This window comes from Bombina bombina, chromosome 4, assembly GCF_027579735.1.
Source record: "Bombina bombina isolate aBomBom1 chromosome 4, aBomBom1.pri, whole genome shotgun sequence".
NCBI classification, from domain to species: domain Eukaryota; kingdom Metazoa; phylum Chordata; class Amphibia; order Anura; family Bombinatoridae; genus Bombina; species Bombina bombina.
The window spans coordinates 605,692,835-605,715,384 of record NC_069502.1 but is presented as its reverse complement, the minus strand read 5'-3'; the positions used below and the strand labels follow the sequence as shown (position 1 = coordinate 605,715,384).

The following is a 22,550-nucleotide window of genomic DNA, read 5'->3' as shown; positions in this document are numbered from 1 at the left end:
AACTATCTATTAAGAGAAGTGACTTTTGCACTAAAACTGAAAGCTTTTTCGAATGACTATACGCATTTAGATAATTTGTGTGGTGGCAACCTGATTTTATACGGAGACGTCCGTTTTTTATATTCCGTTTTTATTGCATATAATGTTTGCATATTTGGCCATATATTAATACATTTTCATGTATATTCTACACTTGCACTATTTTAGAGAATTATTTTTGTAATTACCGTTCTGGTTTCTATACACATTTTGGTCAGAGGACCTTTTCTACACTTTTGCACTTTAGGAAAGTATTTTTATATAGGCATATATTAAGATATATATACCTGTTTGGATCATCTTCTACACTTGTGCACTTTATGAAAGTCTTTTTCAGACGTATCAGGATTATTTATATATCACTTAGGCATATATTAAGATATATATACCTGGCTGAACATTTTTTACATTTTTGAATTTTTGCACTTTATATAATATTTTTTGCACATAATCTTTTGCACTTACACTTGGCACTTTATTATTATTAGGCTATCGCTTTTAGCTTTTTTAGCGCTCCTGGTCAATTTAACTATTTATGCTTAACTTCCTTTATGGATAGGAAGATTAACCCCAAAACAGGTTGGCATTAATTTGATTAGAAACTTTGTGAGACATAATTGGTTTAGACGTTTTTGTGTTATCGCATTTGTTGTGATATTACTCTATTGTGCTTTTCAGCGCCACAGGAAGAGACTCCATGTCATTATGCTTCTTTTCCAGTCTGAAGCACGCGCTCTATCATAGTGCAGATGCAGCTTCAAGACCGGTGTTGTGTCACACTTATTCCGCTCGATTGTATCATAGCAGAGCGGATTTTCAGCTACACGCTGTTGAAGTGAGACAAGAATCTCAGGAGCAGGTAGGGACATCAGTCTTAAGGCTGAGGTGTTGAGGGACTAATTCATATATTTGTTATATAATCTACACACTTATTTGACTGGAATTTCTGTGGTACCATTAATCTCGCTAGAGACACAAGGGGCACGTTGTTTGCTGTGGTTCTCTTAAAGGGACAGTACAATTTTTTTTTTTTTAGTATTTTCTGCATTATGGAACAGGTTGCTGTTTCCATGGACAGATGCCCAATCTGTGTAGATAACCCAATTGTGCCACCCTTGCCCTTTTGTTCCCCATGTATAGACAGAACTTTAAAGAATAAAGATAGACTTTTTGTTTCTGATCCAACAGGCTCTCAGGATGATGCTGTTAAGGCAGTGCCACAGTTTTCTCCTCAGTCATCCCAGGCCTTAATGACGTCACATGCAGTGCCCTGCGTTTCCTCTAATTCTTCTGGGGGAGTTTATTTGCAAGCAGAGATTGCTGCCCAGGTATCTTCTGCAGGATCTGTGGCATTGGCTGCCATTCCCATGTACAGGGAAAACGCAAGAGGAAAATTAGAGCTTCAGATAGCAAGGTTTCTGTTCCAGGTTCTGCTACTCAAGTTGCCCTTTCTCATAAGTCTGATGAGGAAAATACGTTGGTAGCTTCTGAGGGGGAAATCTCAGATTCGGACAGTATAATGCCTTCATCTGATGCTGAAGTTGTATGCTTCAGATTTAAGCTTGAACACCTCCATGTACTGTTAAAGGAGGTTTTGGCTACACTTGATGACTTAGATTCTCCTACCATTGCCAACCCTAGGAAATCTGATAAGCTTAATAAATACTTTGATGTTCCTTCCTCGGTGGAGGTCTTTCCTGTGCCAGTTGGTGCCACAGAGATTATAGCAAAGAAATGGGATTGGCCTGGGATTCCTTTTTCCCTGTCTCCTGTCTTTAAGAAGATGTTTCCTGTTACTGACTCCATTAAGGAGTCGTGGCAAACGGTGCCTAAAGTAGAAGGGGCCATTTCTAGTCTGGCTAACTACTATTCCTTTTGAGGACAGCTGCTCCTTTAAGGATCCAATGGACAAAAACCTGGAGGCTTATTTGAAGAAAATGTATGTTTATCAAGGTCTCCAATGGCAACCTGCAGTGTGTATTGCGACTGTGACAAGTGCTGCAGCCTATTGGTTCGACTACTTGTCTGAGTCTCTTCAGGTAGAGACTCCTTTAGAGGAAATCCAAGATAGGATTAAGGCTCTTAAGTTGGCCAATTCCTTTATTACTGATGCTTCCTTGCAGGTCATTAAATTGGGAGCCAAAATATCTGGTTTTACTGTGCTAGCGCGCAGAGCATTGTGGTTGAAATCTTAGTCAGCTGATGTTTCCTCTAAGTCTAAGCTTTTGGCAATTCCTTACAAGGGTAAGACCTTGTTTGGACCAGGACTGACAGAAATTATTTCTGATATTACAGGTGGAAAAGGGTCTTTCCTCCCACAAGACAAGAAGAATAAACCGAAAGGACGTCAGAGTAATTTTCGTTCCTTTCGTAAATCCAGAGGAAAGTATTCCCCTTCCTCTTTCTATCAGGAACAGGCCAAGTCTTCTTGGAAGCCCTCCCAGGCTTGTAACAAGGGGAAGCAATCAAAGAAACCTCAGCTGACTCTAAATCAGCATGAAGAATTTGCCCCTGATTCAGGATTGGATCTAGTGGGGGGCAGACTATCTCAGTTTTCTCAAGCCTGGATACGAGAGGTCCCAGATCCCTGAGCTGTGGATTTCCTCCCAGGGGCAGGTTCCACCTATCAAGATTATCTGCAGACCAGATAAAAATAGAGGCGTTCTTGAAATGTGTTCAGGATCTTTCTTCCCTGGGAGTGATTGTTCCAGTTCCAGTTCAGGAACAGGGTCTAGGTTTCTATTCCAATATGTTCGTGGTTCCCAAAAAAGAGGGAACTTTTCAACCTATTTTAGACCTGAAGTGTATAAACAAGTTTCTCAGAGTTCCGTCTTTCAAGATGGAGACTATCCGCTCCATTCTTCCTTTGGTGCAAGAGGGTCAGTTTATGACGACCATAGACCTAAAGGATACGTACCTTCATGTTCCCATTTACAGGGATCATCACAAATTCCTGAGATTTTCTGGACTTTCAGTTTGTGGCTCTTCTGTTTGGCCTTGCCACAGCTCCCAGAATTTTCTCAAAGGTTCTGGGGGCTCCCTTGGCAGTGATCCGGTCCCAGGGAATTGCAGTGGCGCCCTACCTGGACAACCTATTGGTTCAGGTGCCATCTTTTCAACAAGCAAGATATCACACAGAGATCTTGTTGTCTTTTCTACGTTCCCATGGGTGGAAAGTGAATCTGGAAAAGAGCTCCTTTGTTCCAGCTACAAGGGTAGTCTTCTTAGGGACTATAATAGATTCCCTATCAATGAAAATTTTTCTGACGGAGGTCAGAAGAGCCAAAATCCTTTCCTCTTGCCTCTCTCTCTACAGTCTACTGCTCGACCATCAGTGGCTCAGTGTATGGAGGTAATCGGTCTGATGGTGGCTTCCATGGACATTATTCCCTTTGCTCGATTCCATTTGAGAGCTCTACAGTTGTGCATGCTCAGACAATGGAACGGTGATTATGCGGATCTGTCTCAGAGGATAGATCTAGACCAGTCGACAAGAGACTCTCTCCCGTGGTGGTTTTCTCAGGAACATCTGTCTCAGGGCACATGCTTTCTGAGACCTTCCGGGGTGATTGTGACCACGGACGCCAGCCTGCTGGGCTGGGGAGCAGTCTGGGACTCATTAAAGGCGCAGGGACTTTGGACTCTGGAGGAGTCTGCTCTCCCCATCAACATCCTGGAGTTGAGAGCGATTTACAATGCTCTGATGGCTTGGCCTCAGTTGTCCTTAGCTCAGGTTATCAGGTTCCAGTCAGACAACATCACCTCAGTGGCTTACATAAACCACTAGGGAGGAACTTGGAGTTCCTTAGCAATGAAGGAGGTGTATCGGATTATTCAGTGGACGGAAGCTCACAATTGCTGTCTGCCATCCACATTCCAGGAGTAGACAACTGGGAAGCAGATTTTCTGAGCAGACTGACTTTTCATCCCGGGGAGTGGGAACTCATCCGGAGGGGTTCTCCAACTTAACCCTCGAATGGGGGTGCCGAAGTTGGATCTGATGGCATCTCAGCAAAATGAGCTTCCAAGGTACGGGTCAAGGTCAAGAGATCCACAGGCTGCTCTGATAGATGCTTGGGCGGTTCCTTGGGATTTCAGACTGGCATACCTGTTTCCTCCGTTTGCTCTCCTTCCACAAGTCATTGCTCGTATCAAACAGGAGAGAGCGTCAGTGATTCTAAAAGCCTCTGCGTGACCTCGCAGGATCTGGTATGCAGACCTAGTGGAGATGTAATTTCTCCCACCATGGAGACTGCCTCTGATGAAGGAGCTGCTGATTCAGGGTCCCTTCTTTCATCCAAATCTCGTTTCTCTGAAGCTGACTGCTTGGAGATTGATCGCTTCTGTCTAAGCGTGGTTTTTCTGGGTTGGTCATTGAGACCATGATTCAGGCACGCAAGCCTGTTACGAGATAGATTTATCATAAGATATGGCGTAAATATCTTTATTGGTGTGAATCCAAGGGCTACTCTTGGAGTAGGGTCAGGATTCCTAGAATTTTGTCTTTTCTCCAGGATGGTCTGGAGAAGGGTTTATCAGTCAGTACTCTGAAGGGTCAGATTTCTGCTTTATCTATATTGCTGCATAAGCATCTGGCGGACGTGCCAGATGTGCAATCTTTTTATCAGGCCTGTGTTTGTCTGTTGCTCCTTCTTGGAGCCTTAACCTTGTTCCTAAAGTTTTACAGTAGGCTCCGTTTGAGTCATTGCATTCCATAGATATTAAGTTGATATCTTGGAAGGATTTGTTTCTTATTGCTATCTCTTCTGCTCGGAGAGTCTCGGAACTCTCAGCTTTGCAGTATGATTTGCCTTATCTTATCTTTCATGCCGATAAGGCGGTTCTTCGTGCTAAGGTAGGTTTCCTTCCTAAAGTTGTTTCAGACAGAAATATTAATCAGGAAATTGTTGTTCCTTCTCTATATCCTAATCCTCCTCCTCACAAAGAATGTTTGTTGCACAACTTGGATGTTGTACGTGCTTTAAAATTTTATTTACAGGCGACTAAGGATTTTCGCCAGTCTTCTGCCCTGTTCGTTTGTTTCTCTGGGAAACGTAAAGGTCAGTAAGCTACTGCTACTTCTCTTTCTCTCTGGTTGAAAAGTACAATTCTTTTTGCTTATGAGACTGCTGGACAGCAGCCTCCTGAGAGAATTTACGGCTCATTCCACTAGGGCTGTCTCCTCTTCTTGGACTTTCAAAAATGAAGCTTATGTGGAACAGATTTGCAAGGCTGCAACTTGGTCTTCTCTGCATTCTTTTTCCAAATTTGATACTTTTGCCTTGGCTGAGGCTTCTTTTGGGAGAAAGGTTCTTCAAATGGTGGTGCCTTCTGCCTGTCTTGTCCCTCCCTATTCATTTGTGTCCTCTAGCTTGGGTATTTGTTCCCAACAGTAAATGATGAAGCAGTGGACTCACCATATCTTAGGAAAGAAAACAAAATTCATGCTTACCTGATAAATGTATTTCTTTCCGGATATGGTGAGTCCACGGCCCCGCCCTTTATTTCAAGACCGTTATTTTTGTCTAAACTTCAGGCACCTCTACACCTTGTGTTACTCCTTTTTTCTCCATTTACCTTCGGTTGAATGACTGGGGTTTGTGGGTAGGGGAGTGATACTTAACAGCTTGGCTGTGGTGCTCTTTGCCTCCTTCTGCTGGTTAGGAGTGATATTCCCAACAGTAAATGATGAAGCTGTGGACTCACCATATCCGGAAAGAAAGAAATTTATCAGGTAAGCATAAATTTTGTTTTAAAGTGATTGACTTATAAAATGAATCTACTGGTATCTTCGACCACTAGAATTTTTTTTAAAGGGGCAGCAGGAAAAACACATTTCATATTTCACAAACCTAACAATGCGATATATATGTGTGTCTAATTGGCATTAGGTAAAACTATCAGATAAACTGCTAACATATTGACAGTGGCTAGTCTTGTCTACTCCGGCAATAAGTCCTTATTATTTCCTCCATATAAAGTAAATGGTGTGTGGAGTTTTGCTATTAAAAAACATTTGCAGCAAACATGGTGCATTCAAAACCTATTCAAACTTACCCACTAATTTATTTCAATAATACCAAAAAAGCTTACAATTACAAGGTGTTTACTGCCCCTTTAAGTTGGGTTCTCAATTTTATGTTAGTTGTTTTTGTTCACAAATTATCTTTTATTTCTGCTGATGATATTTTCTTCTTGGAATAATAAGTTCTTCTTTTCAGGCTTGATGACTCACATATTATTTGAAAACTACTAAGGAAATCTGTTTTTATTTTTTCCTCTTTTCGCTATTGTAAAGGGCCAGAAAGTTGCTTTAGCTCATTGTATTAACTCTGTGACCCTGATGTCTTATGGATTTAGGAAAAAGCTGATTCCTTTTATGGTCTGAGCTCATTCTGCTTGGATGTTGCAGCTTCGTGGGCCTTAATCATAAAGCGTCATTGGAACTTTTAAGTAAGGTTGCCAGATGGTCTCCTTGCATACTTTCTAAATTTGACCAATTCATTGAGTTTGTTTCAGTGCATGCAACATTTGGTGAATAGCTTTTATGGATTGTGGTTTCTCAGAGTTACGCATAAGTCTTACTGCAAACTTACCTTCATATGGTCTAGCTTTGGTACAGGCTCACCAGTCCTAATATGGTTCCGTAGGAGTTTAAGTGAGAAACAGATAACTTGTTCTCACTTGTTTTCAGCACCCTGTGGGGTGAGCCAAAAAGCTTAAAGGGACATGAAAGTCAAAATTAAACTTTCATGTTTCAGATACAGCAGGCAATTTTAAGACACTTTAAAAATTCACTTTTATCATCAAATATACTTTGTTCTTTTGGTAGCCTTTGTTGTAGTTATATTTACACATTCTCAGCAGTAGGAATTCTCTACAGCTGCTGGTGATTGGTGGCTATACATATTTGTCTCTTCTCATTCGCTCACCAGATGTGTTCAGGTAGCTCCCAGTAGTGGGACTGAATTTAACTATGTGTTTAATACTTGTGAAGGGGTTAAACACACCATTCTATGCAATCAATAGAGCACTAATACAATGCTCTGAGCTTAGCACATTTTTCTTTTTTGTACTTTTATGCCGTTAGATTTTTTTAATTACAATACATTGCTAAGGAACATGCTGCAGTCACAGTTTAAGAACACTCATAGCTTACTTAGGCCATATACAAGATCACCTAAGCTGCAATAAACGTTATAGAATATTTACCTAAAAAATATGTGAGATGCAAAAGTATGCTTACGGTTCACCTTTGGCAAAGATGAAGTATTTTTATGCAAATAATCATCAGAAATGTTAGTTCTTAAACCATGAAAATATTTAATCCTCTATTTAGCTCTTTTAATTCTCACATTTCTACATTTCCTGTTGTAAAGTATAAAAACAATTCAATTTTATTGGTCACATTATCCATTGATCTGTTTATCTGGCCAGATCCCTTATACTAGGCAAAAGATAGAGCTATGAGGTAACATTTATTTTTCAGATCAATATATCTTACATTTCATTTTCTCTATAGTCTCTAACTTCTAAAATTATCAAAAAACTTGAATTTAATTTCCTTTTTTAAACAACCTTAACGTCCAAAATCACCATAAAGTTGATATGACGTTTTGTGTACAAATCATTACCTATGCTTGTTAGAGAGTCCAGAAACCAAAGTCTGTAACTTAGGTTTTCAAAATGCCACAGCTGTTTGATATTTTGAATTTGCTTTTTGGTCTCTACGGAGCATGGAGCAAGCAACATTTTAAAGAAAATCAGGAGTTGTTTAATTTCCCTTAATAATAATTTGATATATCCTAGGTCAGGGGTGGCCAACCTTTTGGACCTCAGGGACCACTAAACTCACAATTTTGAATCCCGTGGACCACTAACAGGATTTTTTTTTTAAAAGGTACATACCTCTATAATGTATGTGTTTGTATGTATGTATGTGTGTGTGTATATATATATATATATATATATATATATATACACACATACTGTACATAACTAGTATAACCATAGCTAAGTTTACATTATGGGGCCTATTTATGAAGGTGCGAGCGGACATGATCCGATATTGCGGATCATGTCCTTTGCACAGCGATAAATGCCGACAGCATACGCTCTCGTATTTATCATTGCACCAGCAGTTCTGGTGAATTGCTGGTGCAATGCCGCCCCCTGCAGATTTGCGGCCAATCAGCCGCTAAGCAGGGGGTGTCAATGAACCCGATTGTATTTGATCGAGTTGATTTCTGTCCGCCACCTCAGAGCAGGCGGACAGGTTATGGAACAGCGGTCTTTAGACCGCTGCTTCATAACTTCTGTTTCCGGCGAGCCAACGCGGGGCATCAAGCTCCATACAGAGCTTGATACATATGCCCCTATGTATATATTTACACATTTTTAAGAATTATTTTTTGGAATTAACAAAATAAATGACAGAACTGAGAGAATTCTTCCAAATGACAGATGAAGGGTGAGTGCTAACTTTTGAGCTGGAAACAGAGAGGCAGAAAGTGGGGAAATTTTTTTATGTTTAAAAGGACCTCAAGACTTTCAAGTTACCTCCCCAGTTAGGAATTATTCAAAACTACTTATGGTCATGGACAGACATTGGAGTCATAAATTAAGTTTATATCAAATAGGATGTGAGCTAACCACAACTGATGTTACTGGCAATTACTATAATACTGGTGGGATATGGCTGATCTGCTGGATGGCAATAACTGGAATTCAGGTGGAATGGCTTTGTGCGTGGGAAAATGATTAGAATGAAAAATAATTAATATTTAATTAAAGAAAAAGAAGATGGAGGGGAGGAAGACAATCCGTGATGTAAGTCCATCTGAAGGAATTAGGAAAACTACTACAAAGAGACAGGTAAAGGGAAGAAAATAAATGAAATATAAGAAAAACTTTTTTTAAGATTTTCTTTCTTTATATACTTTAATTCCACTATTTCAAGCCAAGACTATACCAACATCTGCTGGCTTTAGAATAGAAGCATCTTCCTCTGAGCAGCCCACCGGGTGGGAGGAGTTAAAAATACAATCTAGCTACGCAAGATGTGCAGTACTACGCAACGTGCGTAGGGAGATTATAATTTAAAGGGACAGTCAACACTAGAATTTTTGTTGTTTAAAAAGATAGATAATCCCTTTATTACCCTTTCCCCAATTTTGCATAACAAACACAGTTATAATAATACACGTTTTACCTCTGTGATTACCTTGTATCTAAGCCTCTGCAGACTGCCCCCTTAATGCAGTTCATTTGACAGACTTGCACTTTAGCCAATTAGTGCTAACTCCTCTGTAAATTCACGTGCGTGAGCTCAATGTTATCTATATGAAACACATGAACTAATGGCCTCTAGTGGTAAACAAACTGGCAAAATGCTTTCAGATTAGAGGTGGCCTTCAAGATCTAAGAAATTAGCATATGAACCTCCTAGGTTTAGCTTTCAACTAAGAATACCAAGAGAACAAAGCAAAATTGGTGATAAAGGTAAATTGGAAAGTTGTTTAAAATTACATGCCCTATTTGAATCATGATAGATTTTTTTTGGACTTGACTGTCCCTTTAACTCCTCTGTCGGTTTTCACTGGTGTCCAACCAGGGGGTGTCACCATCAGAGGAGATTAATTCCTGCTTGATGGTGTCAAGGACCACCAATATCTTCTCGTGGACCACCAGTGATCCATGGACCACTGGTTGGTGACCGCTGTCCTAGGTTGTCATGAATGCTTAAAGAGATATAAACTGATAATTGAGATAATATTTACAATGTTCCAGTGCTAAACTCTGAACAACCTCTGAGAAGAACATACAGAAAAGCGTGTGGAGTATAGAGTTACAGCAGCTTTATTCCAGCATGGAAGTGGATGTGAATTACACGTTTCACTTTGACATCAGTCATAACTTTTTGCACATGGTTAGATTTTGCAGTGCATCAGCAGGGAACTTATTTTATTATAGTTTGTAGACATTTAAAGGGACATAAAACCCCAACATTTTCTTTCATTATTCAGATAGAGCATACAATTTTAATCAACTTTCCAATTTACTTCTATTATCACAATTTCTTTGTTTTCTTGTTATCCTTTGTTGAAAAGCAGCAAGGTGAGTTTGGAGTCTGCACGTATCTGCAGTACTATATGGCAGCAGCAATTTTGCAACAATGTTATACATAACCAAGAACACTATATGGCAGCACTATTTCCTGTCATTATGTGCTGCAGAAATGTGTACGCTAGCTATCTAGATATCTCTTTAAACAAAGAATAAAAAAAGAACACATTGGAAACGTTTTTAAAAATTGGATTCGCTATCTGAATCATGAAAGAGAAAAATTGGGTTTCATGTCCCTTCAAAAGCAAATGAAAGTCAAATGTAAATTTTTATGGTCTAGATTTTGGGGTCAATTTATCAAGCTCCGTACGGAGCTTGATGCCCCGTGTTTTCGGCGAGCCAGCTCCATAACCTGTCCAACCTGCTCTGAGGAGGCGGACAGAAATCAACCCTATCAGATACGATCGGGTTGATTGACACCCCCTGCTAGTGTCCGATTGGCCGTGAATCTGCAGGGGGCGGCATTGCACTAGCAGTTCACAAGAACTGCTGGTGCAATGATAAATGCCGAAAGCGTATGCTGTCGGCATTTATCGATGTGCAGCAGACATGATACGCTACATTGTATCATGTCCGCTCACACATTAGTAAATTTACCCCAAAGCATGCAGTTTTAGGAGACTTTTAAATTTACTTCTGTTGTCAAATTTGCTTTGTTCTTTTGATATCCATTGTTGAAACACATACCCAGGTAGGCTCAGGAGCAGCAATGCACTACTGACAGCTAGCTGGTGATTGGTGGCAGTACACATTTCATTGGCTCATTAGATGTATTTGGGTAGCTCTCAATAGTACATTACTGCTGTGGCAGAATCTGGTGACATTAGTTTTTTTAAGTGGGTTCCTGGCTTCAGTAACCTTTAGAAGGAAAACATCAACATAGTGCAGTATTGTTAGACTTGAAAACTGCACTAAAAGGATGTACTCACATGAATACGTAGAAATAATCTGGTTTATTCAGAAATCAACAGTCTTGTTCTAATGACAACAAAATCCAGTTTAATGAAACATCCAATATAAAAGCTCATGTATTTCAGATAAAAACTTAAAGTGAAGGTTAAGTTACCTGTTTCACAAACTTGAATTAAATTCTATTTGTCAAATAAATATGAGTCTCATTCATCATCTTCTTCACATTGAAAGTTTTAAAAAGTTATCGCTGTATGAAAATCGCAATTTTAATGTAATCCAAATCAACTTTTTTTTTTTTGTGTGTGTTTTTTTTTTGTGTGTTTTTTTTTTTACTGGATCACATTCTCAAAAGCACGAATTGAAAATCTGGCCGTTAGGCGGCCGTCGTTCTACATCACCCGCCACATATTTTAAAAGCGCATGCGCTGCTGTCTTATCCTCCATTTAGGACTACAAGCGCGCTCCCGTTTCTCGTGGGACCTTTGCCGAAACTAACAATAACAACGCTCTACTTGGGACAAACACTAACGAATGCGCATTGATGCTCTAGATTGAAAAGTATTGCATGCGCAGTAGTTGTTGATATCGGCGTTTTGCGCATGCGCAATAGGTAGGATCAATGTGCATGCACTTGGAAGATGCGTATAGAGCGGGTGGGACCGCGCTATACATAACATCAGAGATAACACGGAAGTAGAGGTGGGGAGGAGTTTGGACGGAAACGATAGGAAGATTACTATGTATTATAAATATTGAAATTCACAAATTAGAGAAAAATAAACTTAGTGACCATCTTAATGTGCTATTAATAATTTAATTTAGCTATTCAAAGCATTAAAACTTTATCTTCACTTTAACTGTTTTCGGTGGTGAACAAGTAACTCACTTACTGTTGTGTGTGATGTAAGTTTTCTGCTGTACTTTTTTGTAAAAGTTGTGCTTTGTCCCACACTCACTAGAGAGGTCAAAAAGCAAAATCTGTAAACTAGATTTTAAAAATGCTGCAAATAGCCTAAACCAGCCATATTTATTTTCAGCATTTGCAGGTTACAAGATTTGTTTTTTGGCGTGAGACAAACACAGTTTTTACACAAACCCTAGAGGTGTTTAAAGGGACAGTCTACTCCAGAATACTGTAGTTATTGTTTAAAAAGATAGATAATCCCTTTATTACCCATTCCCTAGTTTTGCATAACCAACACAGTTATATTAAAGGGGCAGTAAACCTAGAAAATAATGTTATATAATTCTGCACAGTGCAGAATTATATAACATTATCTTAGCCAAACTTTATGTAACATAATATTGCCTGTGAAATTTGATTAAAAAAAAGATTTTTCAGACCCCCACTCTTGCTCTACTGAGCGGGTCTGGTTTTCCCCCTGAGCGCATCTGGGCAGCTGTCTAGTCACCGCCCAGCCCGATCACGCCATTACACTCAATGCAGCTCGCTCCTGCTCTGTCTGATAGCGGGAGCAAGCTGCATTGAGTGTAATGGCGCGATCGGGCCAGGCTGTGACTAGACAAAAAAAAAAACAGACCCACCGGCAATATTATGTCACATAAAGTTTGGCTAAGATAATGTTATATAATTCTGCACTATGTGCAGAATTATATAACATTATTTTCTAGGTTTACTGCCCCTTTAATATACTTTTTCCCTCTGTGATTACCTTGTATCTAAGCCTCTACAGACTGCCCTTTTATTTCAGTTTTTTTGACAGACTTGCATTTTAGCCATTCAGTGCCTTCTCATGAGTAACTCCATGGGTGTGAGCACAATGTTAGCTATATGGCACACATGATGATAAAAGTGAATTAGATAGTTGTTTAAATTGCATGACCTATCTGATTCATGAAAGTTTATTTTGACTAGACTGGTCCTTTTAATGTCCTGTTAACCCTTAGTTGACTAAATGTTTTTTCTCCTGGCTATGAAACATAATTGATAATGGTAGGTATGTAGCTGTTAACCTCTGTACTGATGTTTCTAAATATGAAGATCTTATACTGTTATGTATTTTTGTATTTTAGGCATTGTCCAATTGGTTTGCTTTTTGACTTGCATGCATCAAACACCTCTCTTCCTTGGAGCATTACTGTGCACTTTAAGGTAAGAGTACATAAAACGCTGAAGGGATTGGGGTATGGAAAAATAACTGCTTTACAAATGCCACAAGGCAAAAATATGCACAGAGAGGACTATAACTAGCTAAATAAAATGGTTACAAAAAAAAGCTAATTTGGGTGTATAGCCCTTCTTTTGTATACGTGTTAAACTTTTGTTGATTTTTTATGATGTATCTAATGTGTTCAGTATAGGAAATACACTATAATTAGGGGTCCAGTGGAAGAAGTGTTAGGAAAGTGAGCAAGATAAAAAGGTTATTGAGGGTTTATGCATACTAACAACAATGTGATAACATCCACAGGATTTTTTTTTTTAAAAACAGATAAACACATTACAAGGCTAGAAAATCTCCAGAAATAGAGATCATTTTTTTTTTTTAAATTTCTCTCAAGTCTACCCATATTTCCTATAAATTGAAAGTTTAAAGGGACAGTAAACACCAATTTTCATATAACTGCATGTAATAGACACTACTATAAAGATGGATATGCACAGATACTGATATAAAAATACAGTATAAAACTTTTTAAAAATGTACTTAGAAGCTTCCAGTTTAGCACTGTTGATGAGGTTAGGCTGGGACACCCAGTGAAAGTGGCTGGGAAAGCAAGAAGTTCAAACAACCCCCCCTTCCCTGCATATGAAATTTCAGATAACATATAATATAATAGGAGCCAGCAGTAGTCTGTAAACGCGTGTATACATCTGACACTGTGGGGCTTGGTTAGGAGTCTGAAAATCAGCACAATATTATTAAAAAGATATTCAAAACTATACATTGTTACAAAAACAAACATGCAGTTTAAGATACTTTTTCCATTTCATTCTTTTATCAAATTTGCTTTGATCTGTTTGTATTCTTTATGGCAAAGCATACCTAGGTAGGCTCACGATCAGCAATGCACTTATGGGAGCTAGCTGCTGATTGGTGGCAACACACATACATGCCTCCTGTGTTCACCAGATGTGTTCACCTAGCTCTCAGTAGTGCATTGCTACTTCAGCAAAGGATAACAAGAAAATCAAGCAAATTTGATAATAGAAGTAAATTGAAAAGTTGTTTAAAATTATATTCTGTATGCAAATCATAAAAGAAAGAAAACATTGTTTCATGTCCCTTTAACTGATCAAAATATATAGCAAATTTGAAGTTCAACCTAACACTTAAAGTGAATGTAATTTTTGATGCTAAAGTGCCTGGTTTTTAAAAATTCGATTAATTTACATTTCACTCGTGTTGTGAAAAAAACTTACCTTTTAATTTTGACAGCTGCTCCAGCTTCCCCCGGTCGTCGCAAGCCATTTCTGATGTCAGAAATGATGGATCGGTCATCCTCCAATCACGGCTTCCCCCCCTGATTCATTGCTGTGATTGGAGGAAGCCAGATTCCTCATTTTATACCCAGGAAGAGGCTTTGCGACGAGTGGGGGAAGCTGGAGCAGCTGTCAAGTTTAAAAGGTAAGGTTTTTTTCACAACACGAGTGAAATGTAAATTTTGATGAATTAAAGTGCCCCTGTTTTTAATCAAATTTTTAAAAACCGGGCACTTTAGCATCAAAATTTACATTCACTTTAACTATATTAAATATGAAGTTCATCCTAACACCTAATAATATTACAAAATAAAACTGTGCGTGTATCCATTAGTTTATTTTCTTGTACGTTTGCGCAAAACATTTGTTTTAACCAGATTCTAAAGGTTTATATTTTTCAAATTAATGATGGCTTTGTAAACCAAGCTAGGTGTGCTCTACCATTTTACAAGACGTATTGAGCAGTCGTTTTGCTTTCTGCACTGCACAAAAATAAAATGCTAATGGATCCTGCATCATACACTGTAGCCTTTCTCAGTTAGGGGAAAGCACAATGTACAGTGTTAAACAACAAGGAAAAAATGCAAAAAACAGTACAATTAAAGGGACATGACACCCAATAAACTTTTCAGAGCATACGATTTAAAAATACCGGTAGTTTCCAATGAATTTCTGTTTTCAAACTTGCTTTGCTCCCATTGAATTTCTTTGTTGAAGAGATACCTACGTAGGTAGTATGCACATGTCTGGGGTCTACATGGTTACACTGCCACCTAGAATATTTAAAGTATTCTTGCAAAACTGCTGCTATAAAGTGCTCCAAACACGTTCACATTCCTGAGAGTTCCCACCTACTTTTCAACAAAGAATACGAAGATAATTAAAAAAAAAAATACATGCTATCTGGATCATGAGAGGAAAATCTTTGTAGTTTATGTTATTTAAGTCTATTGATATTCATAGTTAAAGATTGGGGAATGGGGATTTACATTTTATGTCATTTAAGGACTTTAACTCGTGATTTAACCAGTAAAATGTTACAAAAAAAAATAAAGTAGAAAACCAAAACAAAAAGAAAAGTAAATTGCTGACTAAGAACCACTTGTGACATCTGAACCATTTAATAAAGACAATAATACCACTTCTCAATTGCTTTATTTGTCATTTCTAAGATTTCAAAATCTGTCATCTAGGCCAGGGCATGACTTAACATGTTTTTATGGTATATGAAATTACTGAGCTTACTACGATAACATCCCAACCGTTTATCAAAACCACTGTACGCTGAATGCATGCTGGAACAGAGTGTTCCTTTCAATACACTAAACTCATGCTCTAGTTCTGAGTCATACGTTCCACCACTGTCATGCAAACAAATGCCTCTTCTGTGCAGCAAGCCTAGGAATAACTTCTCTTTCCTGCAATGTCATTACAGTGAAAAGTGTGAGGGAATATTGTAGTCAGAAAGTAAACTGCTCAAACGGTACAAGCCAATTTACACTGGAATGTTGACCCATGGAACTCAATAGCAAAATGACATTTTCTTTCATTTACGGCATCACGGTTCTATGGCTTTACATATGTATGGGTAGACTACTAGGCCAGATAGCTGTTGTGCACTTGTCAGTGATTTAGTTATCAAAGGGGAAGGTTATTTTTTAAATACAATTGTAAGCTTTGAATGGACATTGTAGTGCAGAATATACAGTACATGCCCTGAATCATTGGAGCATGTTATTTTAGCTCTATTCACCCTGCAAGTCTGTGTTTAAAGGGGCATGAAACACTTTTTTTTTTAAATTTCATTATTCAGATATAGCATGCAATTTTAAACAACTGTTCAATTTCTTTCTATTGTAATTTACTTTGCTCTCTTATTCTTTGTTGAAAAGCATACCTAGGTAGGCTCAGGAGCAGCAATGAATTACTGGGAGCTAGCTGTTGATTGGTGGCTGCACATATATGCTTTTTCTCATTGGCTCGCTCAGTGTGTTCAGCTAGCTCCCAGTAATGCATTACTGCTTCTTCAACAAAACATACTGAAAACAAAGGAAATGTAATCATAGGGTAAATTGGAAGTTGTATAAAATTGTATGCTCTATCTAAATCATGAAAGAATGTTTTTTGTTTTTCATGTCCATTTAACCTCTGCAAAGATGATCCATTTATATAGCCAAACTGGGAGTGTTTTTGTAAAAATGTATAGTTTCTCCTGTTAAGTGTGGTCAGTCCACGGGTCATCATTACTTCTGGGATATTAACTCCTCCCCAACAGGAAGTGCAAGAGGATCACCCAAGCAGAGCTGCTATATAGCTCCTCCCCTCTACGTCACACCCAGTCATTCTCTTGCACCCAACTAATAGATAGGATGTGTGAGAGAACTGTGGTGATTATACTTAGTTTTTATATCTTCAATCAAAAGTTTGTTATTTTAAAACAACACCGGAGTGTGTTGTTCCTTCTCAGGTAGAATTTGAAGAAGAATCTACCTGAGTTTTTGGATGATTTTAGCCGGCGTAGCTAAAATTCATTTTGCTGTTCTCGGCCATTCTGAGGAGTGAGGTAAACTTCAGATCAGGGGACAGCGGGCAGGTTCACCTGCAAAGAGGTATGTTGCAGTATATTATTTTCTGAGGAATGGAATTGACTAAGAAAATACTGCCAATACCAATATAATGTAAGTTCAGCCTTAAATGCAGTAGTAGCAACTGGTATCAGGCTGTTTATGTATATATGTGTACACTTCAGTATTCTGGGGAATGGCACTTCTCTGGGTAATACTATATGCATATAATCTTTAGCCTTACTTGCAGTGGGAACGTCTAGCAACAGGCTGTTTAATGACATTTCATGATATTTAATTTTAAACGTTTTTACTGGCATGCTAAATTGTTTAAATATCTGAGGTACTGGGTGAAAAATTGTTTTTGGGCACTTTTTTTCCACTTGGCTGTCGTTTATTTTAATTTGAGACAGTTTACTGAGCTTCCCTCACTGCTGTGGGTGAGGGGGAGGGGCCTATTTTGGCGCTTTTGCTACGCATCAGAAATTCAGTCAAAAGTCTTTTTTCTCTTCCTGCATGATCCGGATCGTCTCTACAGAGCTCAAGGGTCTTCAAAGATTATTTTGAGGGAGGTAATCACTCACAGCAGACCTGTGAGTTTGTGCTTTGACTGGGATAAAAAACGTTATATTTTGTACATTTGTTTCTCTGCTATTAAGGGTTGGTTATCCATTGCTAATGGGGGCAATCCTTTGCTAAATTTATGCTTTTACTGGGAAAAATCTGATTGTTATAATTTTTCCGGTTTTTTATTATTAAACTGTCATAATTTTTTTCTGTGCTTCTTAAAGGCACAGTGCGTTTTTCATATTACTTGTAATTTGAGTGAAAAGTATTTCCAAGCTTGCTAGTTTAATTGCTAGTTTGTTAAACATGTCTGATTCAGAGGAATATCTCTGTGCTATATGTGCAAAAGCCAAGGTGGAGCCCAATAGAAATTTATGTACTAATTGCATTGATGCTACTTTGAATAAAAGTCATTCTGTACAAATTGAACATCATTCACCAAACAACGAGGGGGAAGTTATGCCGACTAACTTGCCTCACGTGTCAGTACCTGCATCTCCCGCTCGGGAGGTGCGTGATATTGTAACACCAAGTACTTCAGGGCGGCCATTACAAATCACACTACAGGACATGGCTAATGATATGACTGAAGTTTTGTCTAAATTACCAGAACTTAGAGGTAAGCGAGATCACTCTGGGGTGAGAACAGAGTGCGCTGACAATATTAGGGCCATGTCAGATACTGCGTCACAATTTGCAGAACATGAGGACGGAGAGCTTCATTCTGCAGGTGACGGATCTGATCCAATTAAACTGGATTCAGACATTTCAAATTTTAAATTTAAGCTGGAAAACCTCCGTGTATTACTAGGGGAGGTCTTAGCGGCTCTGAATGATTGTAACACAGTTGCAATACCAGAGAAAATGTGTAGGTTGGATAAATATTTTGCGGTACCGTCGAGTACTGACGTTTTTCCAATACCTAAGAGACTTACTGAAATTGTTACTAAGGAGTGGGATAGACCCGGTGTGCCTTTCTCACCCCCTCCTATATTCAGAAAGATGTTTCCAATAGACACCACCACACGGGACTTATGGCAAACGGTCCCTAAGGTGGAGGGAGCAGTTTCTACTTTAGCTAAGCGTACCACTATCCCGGTGGAGGATAGCTGCGCCTTTTCAGATCCAATGGATAAAAAATTAGAGGGTTACCTTAAGAAAATGTTTGTTCAACAAGGTTTTATATTACAACCCCTTGCATGCATTGCGCCTGTCACGGCTGCAGCAGCATTTTGGTTTGAGTCTCTGGAAGAGACCCTTGAATCAGCTCCATTGGATGAGATTACACACAAGCTTAAAACCCTTAAGCTAGCTAATTCATTTATTTCTGATGCCGTAGTACACTTAACTAAACTTACGGCTAAGAATTCCGGATTCGCCATTCAGGCACGCAGAGCGTTGTGGCTAAAATCCTGGTCAGCTGATGTTACTTCTAAATCTAAATTACTTAACATACCTTTCAAAGGGCAGACCTTATTCGGGCCTGGTTTGAAGGAAATTATCGCTGACATTACAGGAGGTAAAGGCCATGCCCTGCCTCAAGACAGAGCCAAACCTAGGGCTAGACAGTCTAATTTTCGTGCCTTTCGTAACTTCAAGGCAGGAGCAGCATCAACTTCCTCTGCACCAAAACAGGAAGGAGCTGTTGCTCGATACAGACAAGGCTGGAAACCTAACCAGTCCTGGAACAAGGGCAAGCAGGCCAGAAAACCTGCTGCTGCCCCTAAGACAGCATGAAGTGAGGGCCCCCGATCCGGGAACGGATCTAGTGGGGGGCAGACTCTCTCTCTTCGCCCAGGCTTGGGCAAGAGATGTCCAGGATCCCTGGGCGTTAGAGATCATATCTCAGGGATATCTTCTGGACTTCAAAGCCTCTCCCCCAAAAGGGAGATTTCATCTTTCAAGGTTGTCAACAAACCAGATAAAGAAAGAGGCGTTTCTACGCTGTGTACAAGATCTTTTACTAATGGGAGTGATCCATCCGGTTCCGCGGTCGGAACACGGACAAGGGTTTTACTCAAATCTGTTTGTGGTTCCCAAGAAAGAAGGAACCTTCAGACCAATCTTGGATTTAAAGATCCTAAACAAATTCCTAAGAGTTCCATCGTTCAAAATGGAAACTATTCGGACAATCTTACCCATGATCCAAAAGGGTCAGTACATGACCACAGTGGATTTAAAGGATGCCTACCTTCATATACCGATTCACAAAGATCATTACCGGTATCTAAGGTTTGCCTTCCTAGACAGGCATTACCAGTTTGTAGCTCTTCCATTTCGGGTTGGCTACGGCTCCAAGAATCTTCACAAAGGTTCTGGGCTCTCTTCTGGCGGTGCTAAGGCCGCGAGGAATTTCGGTGGCTCCGTACCTAGACGACATTCTGATACAAGCGTCAAGCTTTCAAACTGCCAGGTCTCATACAGAGTTAGTACTGGCATTTCTAAGGTCGCATGGGTGGAAGGTGAATGTAGAGAAGAGTTCTCTCTTACCGCTCACAAGGGTTCCCTTCTTGGGGACTCTTATAGACTCTGTAGAAATGAAGATTTACCTGACAGAAGGCAGGTTAACAAAGCTTCAAAATGCTTGCCGTGTCCTTCATTCCATTCAACACCCGTCAGTGGCTCAATGCATGGAGGTAATCGGCTTAATGGTAGCGGCAATGGACATAGTACCCTTTGCACGCCTCCATCTCAGACCGCTGCAATTATGCATGCTAAGTCAGTGGAATGGGGATTACTCAGATTTGTCCCCTACTCTGAATCTGGATCAAGAGACCAGAAATTCTCTTCTTTGGTGGCTTACTCGGCCACATCTGTCCAGGGGGATGCCATTCAGCAGACCAGATTGGACAATTGTTACAACAGACGCCAGCCTACTAGGTTGGGGCGCTGTCTGGAATTCCCTGAAGGCTCAGGGATCATGGACTCAGGAGGAGAGTCTCCTTCCGATAAACATTCTGGAATTGAGAGCAGTTCTCAATGCCCTTCTGGCTTGGCCTCAGTTAACAACTCGGGGGTTCATCAGGTTTCAGTCGGACAACATCACGACTGTAGCTTACATCAACCATCAAGGAGGGACAAGAAGCTCCCTAGCGATGATGGAAGTATCAAAGATAATTCGCTGGGCAGAGTCTCACTCTTGCCACCTGTCAGCGATCCACATTCCTGGAGTGGAGAACTGGGAGGCGGATTTCCTAAGTCGTCAGACTTTTCATCCGGGGGAGTGGGAACTTCATCCGGAGGTCTTTGCCGAAATACTTCGACTTTGGGGCAAACCAGAGATAGATCTCATGGCGTCTCGCCAGAACGCCAAGCTTCCTTGTTACGGGTCCAGGTCCAGGGACCCGGGAGCGGTCCTGGTAGATGCTTTGACAGCACCTTGGACCTTCGGGATGGCCTATGTGTTTCCACCCTTCCCGATGCTTCCTCGATTGATTGCCAGGATCAAACAGGAGAGAGCATCGGTGATTCTAATAGCGCCTGCGTGGCCACGCAGGACCTGGTATGCAGATCTAGTGGACATGTCATCCTGTCCACCTTGGTCTCTGCCTCTGAGACAGGACCTTCTAATTCAGGGTCCTTTCAAACATCAAAATCTAATTTCTCTGAAGCTGACTGCTTGGAAATTGAACGCTTGATTTTATCAAAGCGTGGTTTTTCGGAGTCAGTTATTGATACCTTAATACAGGCTAGGAAGCCTGTTACCAGAAGGATTTACCATAAAATATGGCGTAAATACTTACATTGGTGCGAATCCAAGAGTTACTCATGGAGTAAAGTTAGGATTCCTAGGATATTGTCTTTTCTACAAGAAGGTTTAGAAAAGGGTTTATCTGCTAGTTCCTTAAATTGACAGATCTCAGCTCTGTCCATTCTTTTACACAAGCGTCTGTCAGAAGTTCCAGACGTTCAGGCTTTTTGCCAGGCTTTGGCCAGGATTAAGCCTGTGTTTAAAACTGTTGCTCCACCATGGAGCTTAAATTTAGTTCTTAACGTTTTACAGGGTGTTCCGTTTGAACCCCTTCATTCCATTGATATCAAGCTGTTATCTTGGAAAGTTCTGTTTTTAATGGCTATTTCCTCGGCTCGTAGAGTCTCTGAGTTATCAGCCTTACACTGTGATTCTCCGTATCTGATTTTTCATTCAGATAAGGTTGTTCTGCGTACTAAACCTGGGTTCTTACCTAAGGTTGTCACTAACAAGAATATCAATCAAGAGATTGTTGTGCCATCATTGTGTCCGAATCCTTCTTCAAAGAAGGAACGGCTTCTGCACAATCTAGATGTAGTCCGTGCCCTGAAATTTTATTTACAGGCAACTAAAGATTTTCGCCAAACTTCTTCCCTGTTTGTCGTTTATTTCTGGACAGAGGAGAGGTCAAAAAGCTTCTGCTACCTCTCTCTCTTTTTGGCTTCGTAGCATAATACGTTTAGCTTATGAGACTGCTGGACAGCAGCCTCCTGAAAGAATTACAGCTCATTCCACTAGAGCTGTGGCTTCCACTTGGGCCTTTAAGAATGAGGCCTCTGTTGAACAGATTTGCAAGGCTGCAACTTGGTCTTCTCTTCATACTTTTTCCAAATTTTACAAATTTGACACTTTTGCTTCTTCGGAGCTGTTTTTGGGAGAAAGGTACTTCAGGCAGTGGTTCCTTCCGTATAAAGATCCTGCCTGTCCCTCCCGTCATCCGTGTACTTTAGCTTTGGTATTGGTATCCCAGAAGTAATGATGACCCGTGGACTGACCACACTTAACAGGAGAAAACATAATTTATGCTTACCTGATAAATTCCTTTCTCCTGTAGTGTGGTCAGTCCACGGCCCGCCCTGTTTTTATGGCAGGTCTAAATTTTTAAATTATACTCCAGTCACCACTGCACCCTATGGTTTCTCCTTTC

At 39.9% G+C, this 22,550-nt stretch overlaps 1 protein-coding gene across 2 annotated transcripts in view; it reads left to right on the top strand.

The window, feature by feature from the left end:
* Positions 1-22,550, top strand: part of ATG5 (autophagy related 5) — a 555,868-nt gene that overhangs the window by 61,783 nt on the left and 471,535 nt on the right. For both annotated transcript variants that reach the window (XM_053710590.1, XM_053710589.1), the window contains exon 4: positions 13,111-13,189. In XM_053710590.1, coding sequence (XP_053566565.1) covers positions 13,111-13,189 — 79 coding nt within the window. The remainder of the gene's footprint in view (positions 1-13,110; positions 13,190-22,550) is intronic.